The following is an 18,442-nucleotide window of genomic DNA, read 5'->3' on the forward strand; positions in this document are numbered from 1 at the left end:
GCCCAGCACTGTCCTAGGTGCTGAAGATAACAAAATAAAACTGGCTATGTTGGCCCCCACCTGGTGACCTATGATCTCCTAAGGATGAGCAGGGATACCCCAGGAGCTCCTTCCCTTAGAGCCCCAGGGCCCTTGGCCCTGCTGTCCTGGGGCCCTTGGACCTGGGTGGGGGGGAGGTGGCGAGGAATTGATTGAGCTTCCAGGAGCCTGAATCCCCTCCCTGCCCTTTGCCTCTGCAGACCCCTTCAGCAGGTCCAGCACCTTCAGTGGTCTCGGCAACCTGGGGAGCAACGCCTTTGGAGGCCTGGGCAGCCACGCACTGGGTGAGTATGGGCACAGAGGAGGAAGCCGGGCCCTGCCCCAATTCAGTTTGTGTCAATGAGCGTCATTAAGCACAGGCTATATGCCAGGCATGGGGGATAATAATAATAATAATAATAGGCAGCAGTGATGTCATTTCTCATTGAATGCTTCAAGGCTTGCAAAGCACTCCTGTTAACTTATCTTTAAAAGGAAAAACCAAACCCACAGTCCCTGCCCTCAGGGAGCATAATGTACATTCTACTGGGGAGACCTGGGAGGAATACTCGCAGGGGGTCAGTGGACATCAGCCAGAGCTTCCTAGCAATTCGAGCTGCCCCCAAAGTGGAATGGGCACCTCGGGAGACCATGGGATCCCCTCGTTGGCAGCCGTCAGACAGAGGCTGGATGACCACGGCTCAGAGATCCTAGATTGAGAGATGGGAGACACCTAAGAGGCTGTCTAGTCCTATCCCCCATTTTTCAGATGAGGAAAGCTGAGGTCCTGTTAACTCATATTAAGTGACTTGGTCTTCCCGTCTCCACTTCTGTTGTTTCCGTAGTAGCCCATTGTCTCTAGGGGGCATGTTGAGTCAAAAGGCCTCTGGGTCCCTTGCATCCGTCCAAATGTACAGTTCAGTGATTCAGGTCCCAATGCCATGTGTCTGACCCTGGGCAAGTCTTAGAGTCACAGGATTGGGAGCCAGAGGGACTGAGGGGTCACATTATAGAATGGCTGATTGATCACTTACTTTGTATGAGGATCAGACTCTTCCTGGGGGAGCCCTGAGAGTGTTATCTTTGGGGACAGTAGGGGCAGGAGCCAGGCTTTGGGGTGGAGAGAAGCCAGGCCTCTACCCGAGTTCTGGTCCCCGTCTCCCCCACACTCATTTTGGCCTGCATCATCTCTCCTCCTTGAGGCTTCCCTGGGACTGTTCTTGGACTGACACTGCGGTTCTCTCTCCCATCCAGCTCACAACAGCATCTTTGCTCACAAGGAAACCCCAACCCTGCAGAGCTTTAACAACCCCCACGAGCCCTGGAACCGGCTACACCGCACGCCGCCCTCCTTCCCAACCCCTCCACAGTGGCCCAAGCCCGGGGACCCGGAGCGTAGCTCATCCCTGAGCAACCATGAGCGAGACCGTGACCCCGAGAAGGGCAAAGAGGATCGGTGAGTGCCTTGTCTGGACCAGGCCTCTCCCTGGCCTACTGGCGTGACTGAACTCTTCCCTCCCCTCCCCTAGTGACCCACAATTACCCCAGTCAGCCTGGAGCAAAGCACATCTTAGTGACAAAAACAAGACAGTCCCTGCCCTCAGGTAGCTTACCTTCAGTTAGCCAGAGAATGTGACCCATTTATGTCTCCATTGAGGAAGTTTGAACCCAGGGTGGCCTAGATCAGGAATGAGTCCCTCAGTAGCCTAGAGTGACCCACCTAGCTCCTAGCTGTCCCAAGAGTCCTTTACCTCCATTATAATAATAACAACTATCTTGGGGGGGGCAGCTAGGTGACTGGCCCTGGGTTCAGGAGGACCTGAGTTCAAACCCAAACTCAGACAGTTACTAGCTGTGTAACCCTGGGCAAGTCATTTAACCCTGATTGCCCTGCAATAATAATAATAATAATAACTATCTGTATAGGAAAAAAAAGCTGGGAGGTATGAGGACTTAGCTCATTACTATTATAGATGAGCAAAGTGAGGCTCAGAGATGCTATCACTAGTCCAGAGCCACCCAGAGAGCCAGATTCAAGTCAGCCTAGCATAGATAGGCAGCTGTGCCCACCCAGCCATGCCAGGGTGAATAAGATCTGTCCCCACCTCTTCGCTGGCATCCCTGGGGGGCTAGTGACCCCTCTCCCTGCCCCGATGCCCTTTGGACTATGGAAATAGCTGCACGTCCTCTAGGGCAGCTCAGGACTGTCAGATATCCAGAGAGAGATATGAAGCTTGAGTGCCTTGCGTCCCCCTGCCCATCTCCGTGCCTAAGTCAAGGCCATGAGCGCTTGGGGGTTGGTGGGAGCCACTGGTTGTTCCCAGCCTCAGCCGTGCTTGTGCCGCCTTGGGGCGGCATCTTAGAGCCAAGGACAGAAAAGTCAGATTCTGATCTAAGGCTAGAAGGCTCCTTGGAGGCCATTTACATCCAGCCCCTTCCTCTTAGGTTTGAAGAAAATGAGCCCCAGAGATAACATGACTGGTGCCTGACCATGTAGGGGATAAGTGGCTGAGATTGTGTTGGAATGTGTGGTCTAACTCATTGGTAGCCCCCTGGCTAGGGATGTTATTGGAGGCAGGGGGGCATCCTTGTTCAGTAGCCTCTGGGATTCCTCCCCACTTGGAAATTCTTCAGGATCAGAGAAAGGCTAGAATCTGGTTGGACTGATCAGGGAGGACTTCATAGAAGAAGCAGGGCTTAAGCTGTTCTTCCGGGACAATGTTGGCGGGAGGCCAAAAAAGTATTCCAAGAGGGACAAATGTCATGAGTAAGGCGATGATGAGGCTGGCCCGTATAATTAAAAGTGAGGCAGTTGGGGGCACTAAGTGGCACAGTGGATAAAGCACTGGCCTTGGAATCAGGAGGACCTGAGTTCGAATGTGGCCTAAGACACTTGACACTTACTAGTTGTGTGGCCTTGGGCAAGTCACTTAACCCTCATTACCCCACCAAAAAACATTAAGTATTCTTTTTTTTTTTTTTTTTAAGTGAGGCACTTGGCCACTTCAGTGCTGGGAGGGAGAGCTTTGGGAGATTCTACAGGAGAAAAACTTGATTAGGGTGAGGAGAGAGAGCTGGGTTAATGGGCCTTGGCTGTCAAGATGGAGAGTTAATCTATTGATAGTCAGCAAGCGTTTATTAAGCACCTGCTGAGCACTAAGAGCTGGGAATACAGAAGCACAAGTGCAGCGGTCCTGCCCTCAAGGGGCTTATGCTCTGTAAGAGAAAACAACATGTACAAGAAGAAAGACAAATGAAATATGTACAAAGTAAATTGGGGCGAGGGGAGGGAGCCGTTAGGCAAAGCTGAGGGGATAATAGGTGGTCTGCAAGCAAAGCCTCTAAGGAGACAGATTCTAGGAGGCAGGGGCCGGGAGAGAATATGTCCCAGAATCCATCGTCAGATGCTGTGGAGCATCGAAGGAAGAATGATGGGACCAGACCCTGCGTCAGGGAGATGAGGAGGGCACAATCAATAGAGAACAGGAAGGGGGGAGGGGAGGACTTGGCGACCAAGTAGAAGAACAAAAGTTGGCTTGGGGGCCAGGAAGCACCAAAAAGGTGGAAGCTGACAGAGGGGCAGTCCTGGGGGAGGTCAGTTTGATTTGGGATGGGTCGATTCTGAGCTGCCCGTGGGACGTGCAGGTAAAAGCTGGGCGCGTAAGCAAGCCTGGAGCTTGGGTTAGGGCAGAGGTAGAGCTTGACTTGCAGGATGGGGAGTTTTTTATAGAAAGGCCCTGGTCAAGCCCCTGGAAGTGAATGAGGTCCCCAAGATAGGAGATCAAGAGTCAGGATAGAGGGTCCCCACAGTTGCTCCTGAGAAGCAAAAAGCCTTGGAATCAGGAAGACCGGGTTCATGGCTGTGGGCCAAGTCACATGACCTTGGTGGGGGGGTTTTCCCTACCGGGAATTACTAGGCCTGTAAGACCACATGTCTGGACCCAAAAGACAGGTGGGGTTGGCAGGCGGCTCTAACCTTCAAAGATTATTTAAGTTAAGTAAAATATGGAGGAAAGAGCCTTGGGGATCACCTGCAATTAGAAAGGGAAAGGGGAGGGGGCATTCAAGCCAGCACGGCAGGCGGACTGGCAGAGGGGCCAAGAGAACACCAGTGGGTCATAAAGCTTTTATTATTAGCAGCCCTACTGTGTGCTGGGTGCATAAGGGGCAGTTCAGAGTTTAAAGATGATCAGAAACATCAGGACCGAGAGACCGAGGAAAAGGGGGGGGGGGGCTGTGAGACCCTTATCGGGAGAGAGAGAACAAACTGACGTCCCAGACCGAACAGACAGGAAGGTGGTGTAGAGCCAGATGTGGGGCCCTCGGCTGGAGGACGGGTGTCACAGGGCTGGTTCCATGATGCTTCTCTACACCTCTTTTCCCTCATCTGGGATGTGATGGAGGAAAAGATCAGAAGTAGGGAAGGAAAGGGAATGAGCATTTATTAAGTGCCTACTCTGTGCCAGGCACTGCTAATATTAACACTTGACAAATGTGGTCTTGTTTGATCCTTAAAACAACCCTGAAAGGGAGGTAGTATTGTGGTCCCCATTTTACATTTGGGGAAACCAAGGCAGGTGGTTTTTAGTGACTGACCCTGTGGTTACATAGCTAGGAAGTCGCTGGGGCTAGGTTTGAACTTGGGTCTTGCTGATTCCAGGCTTAGCTCTCTATCCACTGCATCACCTAGCCAAGGTTGGATGTGAGAGGGAGCACCGAGAGCTGGTGTTCTTCAGTTTGGGGATTCTGCCTGAGTTGAAAGGACTAGGAACAGTTAGCCTGCAGAAGACTTGGAAAGGGAACAAGGGTCATGATAGAGATCTCTGAAGGGTTATCATGGGGAAGACAGAACCGGCCTTGCCTGAACCCTGAGGAAAAGGTGGAGGGAAGAACGTAGGTACCACCCTGACAATTTGAGCTATCCAAGAGGGTACTGAGTAGCCTCAAAAATGGAAGAGGTTCCCCTCTTCTCCCCCCTCAGTCCTCAGAGGTCTTTAGACAAAGGCAGAATAACGACTTATTAGGGGCAGCTAGGCGGCACAGTGGTTAGAGCACTAGCCCTGGAGTTGGGAGGACCTGAGTTCAAATCCCATCTCAGACTAGCTGTGTGACCCTGAGCAAGTCACTAAACCTCAATTACCTTAAACATCCAGGGCCATCTCCAGTCGTCCTGATATCTATTTTGCCACTGGATCCAGATGGCTCTGAAAGAGTGAGGTTGGTGACCTTGCACAGCTCCTCCTCACTTAAGTCATAACATCACTTCCCAATGTCATGGTTCTCTTGGAGAACAGAAGACAAACAGCTACCACTTGTTGGGTATCTTGTTGTGGGCTCTGAGTAAAACCAGACAGCCATTACCTCCCAGCACCAAAATCCTGGCCTTGAAATGAGACATTTGGGGGAAAGTGATACAGGTGCATCCCATCTTTTTTTTTGTTGTTGTTAGTGAGGCAATTGGGGTTAAGTGACTTGCCCAGGGTCACACAGCTAGTAAGTGTCAAGCGTCTGAGGCCGGATTTGAACTCAGGTCCTCCTGACTCCAGGGCCGGTGCTCTATCCACTGCTCCATCTAGCTGCCCCGCATCCCATCTTAAGAAAGGTTGATGTAGGGGCAGCTGGGTGGCACAGTGGATAGAGCACTGGCCCTGGAGTCAGGAGGACCTGAGTTCAAATCCGGCCTCAGACGCTTGACACTTACTAGCTGTGTGACCCTGGGCAAGTCACTTAACCCCAATTGCCTCACTAACAACAACAAAAAAAAAGAAAGAAAGGTTGATGTGTAAAGTTCTGGCCTTGTAAAATTCACTTGGGAGATGATGGTTCATATTGCAAAAGGAGTTAGCTCCGGGAGGGCTCTCAAGGCATCAGAATAGACTTTGCTCACAGGTCTTCAAGGCTCTGTCTACCCAGTCACGTACATTGCTCCTGCACGCCTGGGTGTGACTGAGTCTGTTTCTGGCCCCTAGTGAGATGTTTGTTTCCCCAGGGACATCATGGACAAAAACCGCCATTCAAACCGGTCATCCCCAGCCTCTGCACCTGTAACCCATCAGATCAGCAACCTCATCCGTAGCAACAGCCAGACCTCCATTGACCCCTCCCGGCCGGCCGGCCTGGGTGAGAGGGAGCCACCTGACCGGCTCCGAGATGCCCCGCTGCCCGAGCACAAGGTCAAAGAGAGCCGCTCCCCAATAAAGGAAGCCCCCAGCCTGGAGAAGCGTCCCTCCGAGGACAAGCCTGTCATTCAGTCCGTGTCCCCCTACAGCAAGCCCAGCCTCAGCGAGAGCCTCAAGCTGAGCGGCCTCGTGACCGCCAAGGAGCTGGAGCGGAATTCAGAGCCTCTGAGTGACCTTGCCAAGATTAAGAATGATGTCAAGGTCAAAGAAGAACGCAAGGAGGACAGCGATGTGCTGGTGGTGGGATCTGAGCCCTCCCGGGAGCCCTCTGCGGCCCCCTCCCTGCACGGGCTGCCTCTGGGCCACTCCATGGCCACATCCGTGCCCCTGGCCATGGGTGGCGTGCATCCCATAAGCAGTGTGAATGTGTTGGACCGCTCCCGCGTGATGACCCCACTCATGGGCATGAGCCCCCTGACTGGGCGCGAGAGGCTTCCCCATCCAGGCTTCTCCTGGGATCCACTCCGTGACCCCCTGAGGGATGCCTACCGCAGCCTGGATCTGCACCGCCGAATGGACCTCCAGCTCCGCTCGGACCCCTTGCATCGCATCCCGGCGGGCTCCACCTTCTATGACCATGAGCGCCCCTACCGGGACCGGGAACCCCACGACTACACCCCCGAGAGCCTGCTGGAGGCCCGGCGGGAACAGCAGGAACGGGAACGTCTGCAGCTACGTGAGGAGCTGGAGCGAGCCCGGGCACATCACCTGCACCCGCCGCCCATCGACAGCCACCTGGCCCACGTGCCCTCCTTTATGCCTCACCTGAGTGGGATGCACTACCCCAGACTGAGCCCATCCACCACCACCCTGCACAATGGGATCCTCAACAGGACCCCACCCACCGCGGCATTGAGCGCCCCACCCCCCCTGGTGCCTGCCAGTGGTACTCGGCCAGCCTCCCCACGCAGGACTACGCCCCTCACAAACTCTGAGGCTAGGGACTACTCCCCGTCCCGGAACCCCAAAGAAGTAGAGGCACGGTAGTCCCCCTCCCCACCCCAAGAATTTTAAAACTCCTGTACATAAACAGAATCTTTTACAAAATGCACTGCTGTAAACTTTTTTTTTTTTATGTAAATTTGTAGAACTTTAAGCACAGTTCCATAAATCCTGGGGGTTATACAAACTTTTCAACACAAAGGTTGTGTAGCAGGGGAATTTAATATATAGCAGATTCTGGTGATTTGGGGTTCATGCACAGAAATGAGTTATTCAAAAACAAACAAAAAAAATTGTTTGTACATTTTTTTTCCCAAATGTGAGAAGCGTTTTTAATGCATTTGTATTTTTTTTTAATTTTGTGCTCTTGACTTGCTTTTAAAAAAAACTGGCTTTTTTTGTTCTTAGTTCGATTTGCTGTTTCAAGTCCTCGGTTTATTACTGAGGTTGTTCCCAGGGTTTCTTAAAGTCTTATTTATGGAGAAAACTGTTATTTCATACAGCGCACTGTGAGGCTCCCAGACAGGACCACCTGGCCCTTCCCTCCCCTTGGTACTTTGGAACCGAAGTTACAGATATATATTAAATAATTATTAATAATAATAATGTACAAAACTGTTTGTTTTTTGCCTTATTATATTATGCAGAAATTTAAGAGGGATTTTTTTGACGTTTCTTGTTTAAAAAAAAAACACCAAGGAAACAATTGTAAATATCCTGTTAATATAAATGTAAAATGTTAAATTCTTAACATAAGTAGACTTATAAAAAAAAACAATTGGTTTCTAGAACCACTCTGGTTATTTGTCAGTAACATGGTTACAAAACTCCTCTGCTATCAGTCAAGAACAGTCTTGAAAAATAAAGGTAGCGGCTCCATAATTCAGTTATGCAAGGACTCCAAAGCAGGTTTCATTGGGTGATGGGGACAGGAGAGAGCAGTTTTCCAAAATCCAGACACTGTACCACACCCAACCAGCTTGTAGCTTTGGAAAGAGGACAGAAAGGGACACATCCTGAAAGAGAGAAATATTTTTGCTTCCCCTACACATAGAGATGGGCTGGTGTGGGTCATGAAGGGATAGGAGACAAGGGAGGAGAAGGACACACCGCGTAGGGTTGTGGGTGTCCTTACTGAGCATATGGGAAGGCAGGAGGGACTGGCAGTCTCTGGGGGCTAGCAAAAACAATTTTCTACCGACTTCTGCGCTAACTGTGCAATGTTCTTACTGGAATCGGTAAATGAGACAAGTAGAATGTTAGGAGTGCTCAAAAAAAAAAGTCTACTGGTTGATTTTTTTTTTTTTTAATTAAAAGCAGAAGAAATTCTGATATATTCTCTCTAGCACATGAAGACCATCGTCAGCCGATGTTTGTTTCCGTGTGGTCCTTTGACCTTGGCCTTTGTGGCATGAGTTAGTTGGTTTTGGTTTCCAGTTTTACTTTTCGTGCATATATATATAAATATACACACACATATATATATATATGTCACCATGTTTTCCTTGCTGTACACACCTTCCTTATGTTTATTTTCCAATGCCCATGTTTTATATAGACATAGCTCTATCCCAGGTGCTTTACCCTCGTTAATTCTGCCATCCACTGCTGTTTTCTTTCCTCAATGCTGTATTCTCCATTTCCCATCTTCCCCTCCGCTACCCCCTGTAATTTTAAACTTTCCGTTTCCTTGTAGATCAATGAAGATAAATACAACATTGATTTTGGATGAAAAGATGGTTGAGTGTTTCTGTGTCCTAGCTTAGGCCTGCTTCGCCTTGAGGCTAATGGCTTATCGACAGATGTGCTCAGCCTGAGCTGGGGGGGGGGGGGGGGACGGGACAGGGATGGGGATGGGGATGGGGATGGGGATGGGGATGGAAGAGACTGGTCAGCAACATTCCCTAGAGGAAGGGAAGGCCTTTGGCCTGTGAAAGCCCCTGACCTGTCATCCCTTAATGAAGAAGGCCCAGCTCATCCACACGCAGCCAGTCTTACCTTTGGCCAAAAGTTCACAGTGACTATATAAAGGACTGATAGGCCTTCGTACACCCCCCCACCCCCCAACCCCAGCCCAGCCACGTTATACCCCGACCACCAAGGAAACCTCGATGAATGATTGGTTCAATGGAAAGGTTCGGCAGGCCCCAGGAAAGAAAAAACAGCATGGCCTTAGGAAGCCACACTTTGATCATCCTTTACCATAACTGGTATTTGTGTGGCACTTCTCCAAGTGCCCAGATTGCTGAGCTCAGCTCCCAAGTTCCCACCAAGACCACCTATTCAAAAGAACAGGGATGGGCACTGTACCCAGTCCCCTTCACCATGGATGGTACCCACTAAATAGGGATTCTTAACCTGAGATCCATGAGCTTTTAAAAAAAATTTAATAATTGCCAATATGATTTTCCTTTGGGGTCCCATGCATTTTATGCACTAAAAATTCTGAGAAGGGATCCATGGGCTTCACCAGACTGCCAAAGGGGTCCAGGATACGAGAAACAAAGACCCTACATACACACTATACAGGGGCTGCCTGTGCACAACCCAGGGAAAACGAGCCCTCTTGTCCACGGGGCAGGGTGATGTCCACCATGGACACTTCCATGGGTGATGGGACCTAAAGTAGGGGGAGACCCCAGGGGCTTCTCTTTATTTTTAGATTATCCAGAAAACAGGAATTGCCTATCAGCAGCAATACAAATACTTGATAAAGGATCATGGGTTTAGAACAGGAAGGAACTTTGAAGCAGAATATCCAGTCCAGTCCTACCCTCACTCACCCACCCCAACTTCCACCACTTCTCATTTTCCAGAGGAAACAGACTAAGAAAAGTGTTTGACCTGAAGTCCTGGGGTTGGGCAGAATTCAAACTCGCGGCTCCAAATTAAATGCTCTCACTAATAATACTCTGCTGCTGGCTTTCTAGACTCCTGCCTTCTGGGTTTAGACCAAATGTGGCTGCCCCACCTTTAGAAGGGGAAAAAAACAGTGGCTTTTAGTTTGAGAAAAAAGCCACCCTGTGCTCTTGCAGGCTGCGACCCGAGGGCCGGGGCGGGGGGATGGGCAGGCAGAATTGTGTTTTAGGACTGGGGAGTAGGGAGTGTACTTTCTGTGGGGGAAGCTTTTTTTGGTGTGAGTGTATGATTGGCTGCCTTTGAGTGCATGGTGTATGGATGTGTCTAGGAAGAAGGGGCCCATCATCCAAATCCCGGAGCTGGGATGTGACCCTAGGTTCTCTGACCCCACACCTGTTACTCCTTCCATTAAAATGTCAGTTACCGTTACTGAGACTCATTCGGGTTCTTCGGACCAAAAAAGGGCCTGGTTCGGTGAGGTTGCTGTGACATTCGAAGGGAGATCATCTGCCCCTGGGGAATTGGTGAGGGCTTTCAGGAGGCAAGAGCTCACACATACCCTCCATACACACCATCCCCATTCCAGGCCTCTTGGGGAAGAGGAGAAAAGTGGGAAGAAAAGGGGCTGATTCAACTGCAGCCAATTCAGAGAGCAAGAAGAGCAACATGGTCAGGGCAAAAGACATTACCCCTCTGGCTGACCAGGAGCAAGAAGGTCCTTGCAACCAGCCATCTCGAGTCACAAGTATGTTGTCCACAAGAATACATACTGCCGAGAGAGGTACTCATTATGTGAATCTCCACATTTTGGGGTTGAAAAGAATTTCAGAGGCCATCTAGTTCAACCCAGGACTAAACAAAGATGTCACCCCTGAATGACTTGCCATGTTTTGGGTGGAATGCGTGAGAGCCCATCCAGGGCACTAACAACGTTGGTCTGGGGGCTAGGGAGACCTCCTCTAACACATACTGTCTGACCTCTCTAAGACCATAAAGTGCAGAGAAAGTGCCAGTCTGGATTGGTAAGAGGGCACATCCACACCTAGGAGAACCCTATGTCAGTGGCATCAAAGGTCCTGTCCACTACCCTAAATACAAGAGAGGGAGCGTCCTTGCAGTTGGGGGAATAGGAAGAATTTTGTGTTATTAACACAGGTTAATATCACATTGAGGGGGGCAGCTAGGTGGTACAGTGGATAAAAGCATTGGCCCTGGATTCAGGAGGACCTGAGTTCAAATGTGGCCTCAGACACTTGACACTTATTAGCTGTGTGATCCTGGGCAAATCACTTAACCCCCATTGCCCCGCAAAACAAAAAAACAAAAACAAAAAATCACATTGAGAAGTGTGGCATTGTGGCTAGAAAACTGGTCTCACAGCCAAGAAGATCTGGCTTCAAATCCTACCGAATCCCACTAGACAGCCTAAGCTCACATAACACATCCTACCTATGAGATTTTGGACAAGTCACTTAACTTTTTTTAAGTCACAACTTTTAACTGCTTCCTAATACAAGTTGCAGAGAAGGTGCCAACTTGCACTGGTTGAGGGACTTCTTGGGAGAGGAGGGTGTCCTATCCCTTTCCACTAAAATCACACTGGGGGAATCCCATCCATCTCCACTAAGATCACACTAGTTTTCTCAACTCTGCTCTTCCCTGTGGGTAGAAGAACAAACAAGGGTTGATAATTACAGAGATGCATTCTGGTACAACAGCATAAAAACCTTTCTAATGAAAGTTGTCCCAAAGTGGAATAAACTACCTGGAGAGATGGCTGAGTTCCTCATTACTTCCTCATTGCCTTCAGGCTGGGTGACTCCTTGGGAATGTTGTATCAAGCAGTGCTCACAGAACTCTTAGGGAAGCAGCAAGGTTTATCTTAAAGGGCAGGAAACTGGGACCCCCAGAGATGACATTGTGATGGCCTCGCTTAGCCATACTGGAGATCATGTTGGACAGAAAACTTAGGAAGAGATTGAAAAAGCTGGGAATAGGGCAGCTAGGTGGCACAGTGGATAAAGCACTGGCCCTGGATTCAGGAGGACCTGAGTTCAAATCCAGACTCAGACCCTTGACACTTACTAGCTGTGTGACCCTGGGCAAGTCACTTAACCCCCATTGCCCCACAAAAAAAGAAAAAGCTGGGAATGTTTCACCTGAATGGAGAAGGAAGCAAGAAGGAGGAAAGTGAGGAAAGAAGTGATTTCTCTCTCCATGTATTATGAGGACCAATGGCTACTGATTAAATATGGGAATTTAAATTCTGGTATCCTCTAGCCCAGTCAGCCACCTCATGCTCTCACCCTCCAGGCTCAGGTTTTATTGGGGCTCTGTCCATTCATCCTCCCCTACCCCTGATCTTGTTGTCTCCAGGCTAAACATACCAGTTCCTTCAATGACTAAACTCAAGGCCCTTTTCCATCCCAGTTAAACTGTGATGCCCAGAACTGAACACAATAGGCTAGGCATGGGCTGACAAGAGAGACCTTGAACAAGACCCTCCTTGTTCTTACGATGTTTCTTTCCTTTTTTGGTGGGAGGTGTCTAGGTATCTCCCTGAAGTCCCTAGTACAGAGCCTTACAATCGAGGGACCTGACCCTTCTAGTGATTATGAATGCATTGATGACTCCTGGAATTTCTCACTCCCAGGAGATCCAACATCCACCCCTGCCAGCCAAAAATGGGCAGGTGAGGACCCTGAGGCTGGGCCTCCTGCCCACACAGAGAAGTCCCCCTCTTATACTTCCTCAGGGAGCCCAAATACCCTGAAACATAAGACAGAAATGTTTTTAGAATAATCGCTACATCTTCTGGTTGGCTGAGAAGCAAGAACAGAAAAGAGGAAATGCAAAGTCCAGTTCCTTTCTGGGCATACCCAGCTGTGACTATCAGACCCCTGTTCCCAGCAGGAACAAGATTTAAAGACCAAAGCAGGCACGGCACCTGCCATGAACAATGTGTGTGTGTGTGTGTGTGTGTGTGTGCGCGCGCATATGTGTGTGTGTGTGTATTGAGGGTTAAGTGACTTGCCCAGGGTCACACAGCTAGTAAGTGTCAAGTGTCTGAGTCTGAATTTGAACTCAGGTCTTCCTGAATCCCGGGCCGGTGCTTTATTCACTGTGCCACCTAGCTGCCCCTGCCATGAACAATAAAGAAAAAGCTTGTCAGCTGCTCTCTTTCTTCATCCTGGAGGGCAGGGGAGAAAGCAGGGGTGTGTGGAGAAGCGCTCTGAATGTGGCAAAGTCTGAGTCACCCAAGTTACTCCAGGGATGGAGCCTATTCCCCTTGGACAGACCCTTTTCCCTTTCCCCAGGGGCCAGTACTATTTTTTTTTAAGTGAGGCAATTGGGGTTAAGTGACTTGCCCAGGGTCACACAGCTAGTAAGTGTTAAGTAAGTGTCTGAGGCCACATTTGAACTCAGGTACTCCTGACTCCAGGGCCGGTGCTTTATCCACTGCGCCACCTAGCTGCCCCCTTTTTTTTTTTCAGGACAATGGGGGTTAAGTGACTTGCCCAGGGTCACACAGCTAGTAAGTGTCAAGTTTCTGAGGCCGGATTTGAACTCAGGTACTCCTGAATCCAGGGCCGGTGCTTTATCCACTGCGCCACCTAGCCGCCCCCGGGCCAGTACTATTTTATGAGAGGTTTGGAGAAGGAGCCAGAGATTGGTGCCAGAGTCCAAGGCCAAAGCTGAGTCCCCACCTTTGGGAACAAACAGGTTCGGCAATGCACCTTTGGGGACATCCTGGAAAGTGATTGGGAACTATGTCCCCAAGGTCACTAAAGTGTGTGTACTCTTTGACCCAGCTACTGTGAAATCTACATGACTCAAAGAGATCAAGGAAGAGGAAAAGGGCCTGTGTGTACAAAAATACTCTTAACAGCTGGTTTTTGTAGCAGCAAATAGTCTCATGCCACAAGAAATGGCAAGATGAACCATTTCGGAGACACGAGAAGACCCATATAAACTGTCAGAGTGAAATAAGTAGAACCGAAAGAACATTTTGTGCAATAAGTACAATGTTGCCAAGACAAGCAACAGTACAAGACTTAAGAACTCTGATCAATGCAAGGACAAAACTACTCCTCCAGTTCAAATCAGGACTCAGACTAGCTGTGTGACCTTGGGCAAATCACTTAACCCCCATTTGCCTCAATTCCTCATCCATCAAATACTGCCCACCTACCGAGGGCAGGTTGATGAATCCCAGATGTACAGTGAGACATCTTTCACACACCTCCAGTGGGGGTATTTGTTTTGGTTGACAGCAGAGTAAACTTGTTACAAAGACTTTCTTTTTCTTTTCTTTTTTCTTTTTTTTTTCCAATGGAAGGAAAGAAGAGGGGATGGAAATAAGGGAGAAAAAAGGGAGAGAAAGAAATGAGTGTCATTGAAGCCTCCTTTTAAAAAAAATACACAGGCGAAATGGCAGAATCGCAGATAAGTAAGATAGCTTCCAAAGTTACGTGTTAAATTTATTTTACATTTAAAAAAGAAAAGTGAGAGGCTGCTAGGTGGCACAGTGGATAGATACAACATCAGCCCTGGAGTCAGGAGGACCTGAGTTCAAATCTGTCCTCAGACACTTACTAACTGTGTGACCCTGGGCAAGTCATTTAATCCCATTTACCTCCCAAAAAGTAAAGTAAACTACACATCAGAGAGAGCCACAGTTTTGTTTACAATCCTCTTTTTCAAGACCAGAACACAAGCCAGATGAGCTGAGAACTTGCCTCTCCTTAAATATTACCACCTGGGACCCCCTGAAGCAGTGCCCCACTTTAAGAAGGAGTCAAAAGTCAAGAAATAGGCTGGCAAGATGAGCAAACAGAAAACGGTGCAGACCATAGAAAGTTTCTTTGGTGACAAGAAAGATCGAGGTACAGCCTCAGAGGAGGATAGCAACATCAGGGCTCCTACATCCAACGCTTCCAAGAAAAATATGAATTGGTCTCAAGCCATAGAAGCTCTTGAAAAGGACTTTGAAGATAGAGTAAGAGAGGTAGAGGAAAAAATGAGAGTGATGCAAGGAAAGTCATGGGAAAAAAGTCAACAGCTTGAAAAGCCAAAGCCAAATGGAAAAGCTCTCTGAAGAAAATAATTACAATCCTTTTGGGGGGGAGGGGCGGGGCAGGGCAATGAAAGTTAAGTGACTTGCCCAGGGTCACACAGCTAGTAAGTGTAAAGGGTCTGAGGTCGGATTTGAATTCAGGTCCTCCTGAATCCAGGGCCAGTGCTTTATCCATTGCACCAACCTAGCTGCCCCCACAATCCTCTTTTTCTATTCTATTATGTATATGGAAATGTCCATTTTATTCAATGTTTGATAAGTTCAGGATATTCACAAATAAATAGATTTTTTTTTTAAGTCTAGAAGCTAGAAGGAGCCTCAGTGGTCATCTAACCCCCTGATTTTATAGAGAAGGAAAATGAGGCCCAGAGAGGAGGAAAAGAGACTTCTCCAAGGGTACATAGTAAGCTTCAGAAGTAGGATTTGAACCCAGATCTCCCAACCATAACATAGTGTTCTTTTCATTATAGCTCTGGTGTAAATTGATGAATTCCTCCTAGAGCTTTCATTTCAGAGAGAGGCTCAACCTTGGTCAAGCTTTTTTTTTTCTTTTTTTTTTTTTTTAGTGAGGCAATTGGGGTTATGTGACTTGCCTAGGGTCACACAGCTAGTAAGTGTCTGAGGCCAAATTTGAACTCAGGTCCTCCTGACTCCAGGGCCGGTGCTCTATCCACTGCGCCACCTAGCTGCCCCCCTTGGTCAAGCTTTGATCCCTTCCTGGCTCTGCTTCTGATTTTCTGGACTCCAATACCATACCCCAGGGTAGGTATCTTCATCTCCATCCCCTGTGAACTGGCACAAGCAACGTGTGTGTGTGAGCACACACACACACACACACACTCCCTTTTCTACTTCATTTTTTGTGTAGTCTTTTCCAGTTAGAATATAAATTCCTTGAGGGCAGGGGGGTGAGGCAATTGGGGTTAAGTGACTTGCCCAGGGTCACACAGCTAGTACATGTCAAATGTCTAAGACCGGATTTGAACTCAGGTCCTCCTGACTCCAGGGCTGTTGCTCTATCCACTGTGTCACCTAGCTGCCCCTAGGGACTATCTTTCTTTTGGCTAATATTTGTATCTCCAAAGCTAAATGCAGTGCCTGCCAACAAATAAAGTGCTTAATAAATTCTTGCTGATCCCCAAGGCTGTCTTGAATCAGGGTCCCTGAGAATGGGTCCTAATGCTCATCCCTAAGGCTAGTTCTTGAACCAAGGTCCTGGAAACTGGGTCCTAAATTGGAACCTGAAGCTGGTCCCCTTGATCATATGGTCCTCTTGACCTTTTCCCAGGAGATGGAGCAGCAGGGACTTGAGCTTTGTCTATCTGGACTATCCTAAGAATGATGAGAAAGATGATAGCTAACAAACAGATAGCATTTAGTTTGCCAAGAACTTCCCATACTTTATCATGAGAAAGAATCTGGTACCATGGAAAGAAAAATGGTTCTGGATTCAAATGCCACCTCTGAAAATTGCTACCTGTTTGACCTTGAGTGAGTCACCATCTCCCTGGGCCTCAGTTTCCCCATCTGTAAAATAAGAGGGTTGGATTTGATGGACTCTGAGGTTGTGTGTGTGTGTGTGTGTGTGTGTGTGTGTGTGTGTGTGGCAATTGGGGTTAAGTGACTTGCCCAGAGTCACACAGCTAATAAGTGTCAAGTGTCTGAGGGTGGATTTGAACTCAGATGCTCCTGAATCCAGGACTGGTGCTTTATCCACTGAGTCACCTAGGTACCCTCTGAGGTTGCTTTAAGCCTATGATTCTATGGCCTCACTTTGAAGTAAATATTACAGGTAATAGCATTTCCTCTTTATAGACAAGGAAACATACTTAGTCTCTGTGACATCTTAATGGACATACAATGAATACATTTCAGAGGCCATATCCAAAGCTCGCTCTTCCTGCTAAGTGGTACAGTGGATAGAATATTTGACCTGGAGTCAGGAAGATGTGAGTTCAAATCTGGTCTTGGATGCCTACCTGGGCTAATAACTGCTGTGTGTCTCAGTTTCCCAATTTGTAAAAAGAGGATAATAATAGTAACTACCTCCCAGGGTTGTTGTGAGAATCAAATGACATAATATTTGTAAAGTGCTTTGCAAACCTTAAAGCACTATATAAATATTACATATTATCATTACTATTATTATTATTATTATCTTCCTGATTCTAAGACCAACATTCCTTCTGTCATCCTCTCAAAAATCATAATGAGCTCACTTTTTTTGTTTGTTTGGTTTTTTGGTGGGGCAATGGGGGTTAAGTGACTTGCCCAGGGTCACACAGCTAGTAAGTGCCAAGTGTCTGAGGCTGGATTTGAACTCAGGTACTCCTGAATCCAGGGCTGCTGCTTTATCCACTGCACCATCTAGCTGCCCCCATGAGCTCACTTTTAATGTTTGCAAAGCTCTTTCCTCACAACAACCCCATGAGGGATGCAGCGAAGCATTATTATCCTCATTTTACAAATGAGAAAATTGAACCTCCAAGTGATCAAATCAATTTTCCATGATGAGACTGCTAATAAATACCTGAGGCTAGATTTCAACCCCTATCTCCAGAGCCTAAATCTGATACTCTATCTGATATACCACACAAGCCTACCCACCCAACCCCTTCCCCTTCTGAAAGGACCCTGAGTAAGGCTGAGGGATGTATGTCAAACAATAATCAGTGAGCATTTATTTTTTGTTTTTTGCAGGGCAATGAGGGTTAAATGACTTGCCCAAGGTCATACAGCTAGTAAATGTCAAATGTCTGAGGCCGGATTTGAACTCAGGTTCTCCTGAATTCGGGGCTGGTGTTTTATCCACTGTGCCAACTAGCTGCCCTCAGCAAGCATTTATTAAGCAATTACCATGTGCCAGACCTGCACTAAACATTGGGAATGCAAATATTAGCAAAAAGAATGACAGCCTCTGCAATCAAGGAGCTTTTAGTCTAATGGAGGAAGATGAAACAAAAAAAGGAAGCCAAAAGGGGAAGGTAGTGTGTGTAAGGGATAAATATAAAGGGACCCACCCTAGGGCATGATATTGGAGTCAGGATAAATCAGAAGCACAGCCATGAAGGGAATGGAAAGTTGTCCAAACCTGGGCTCCTCCCCAAAATGGAGGTTCTGGGAGGAATTCACTAATTATACCAATAGTATAATGGAAAGAAGGGCAGCTAGGTGGCTCAACAGATAGAATGCTAGGCCTGGAGGCAGGAAGACCTGAGTTCAAACATTCCTTTTTTTTTTTTTTAGTGAGGCAATTGGGGTTAAGTGACTTGTGACTTGCCCAGGGTCACACAGATAGTTAATGTCTGAGGCCAGATTTGAACTGAGGTACTTCTGACTCCAGGGCCAGTGCTCTATCCACTGCGCC

General features: G+C 48.1%; 1 protein-coding gene across 7 annotated transcripts in view; it reads left to right on the forward strand.

Annotated features, from left to right (window-relative positions):
• FBRSL1 (fibrosin like 1) overlaps positions 1-8,850 on the forward strand; it is a 307,120-nt gene extending 298,270 nt beyond the window's left edge. For all 7 annotated transcript variants that reach the window (XM_043965816.1, XM_043965808.1, XM_043965826.1 and 4 more), the window contains 3 exons: positions 240-323; positions 1,273-1,474; positions 6,008-8,850. In XM_043965816.1, the coding sequence (XP_043821751.1) occupies positions 240-323; positions 1,273-1,474; positions 6,008-7,184 (1,463 nt within the window). In that variant the 3' untranslated portion in view covers positions 7,185-8,850. The remainder of the gene's footprint in view (positions 1-239; positions 324-1,272; positions 1,475-6,007) is intronic.
• Positions 8,851-18,442: the final 9,592 nt, after the last annotated feature.

The sequence above is a fragment of the Dromiciops gliroides genome, chromosome 1 (assembly GCF_019393635.1).
Source record: "Dromiciops gliroides isolate mDroGli1 chromosome 1, mDroGli1.pri, whole genome shotgun sequence".
NCBI lineage: Eukaryota > Metazoa > Chordata > Mammalia > Microbiotheria > Microbiotheriidae > Dromiciops > Dromiciops gliroides.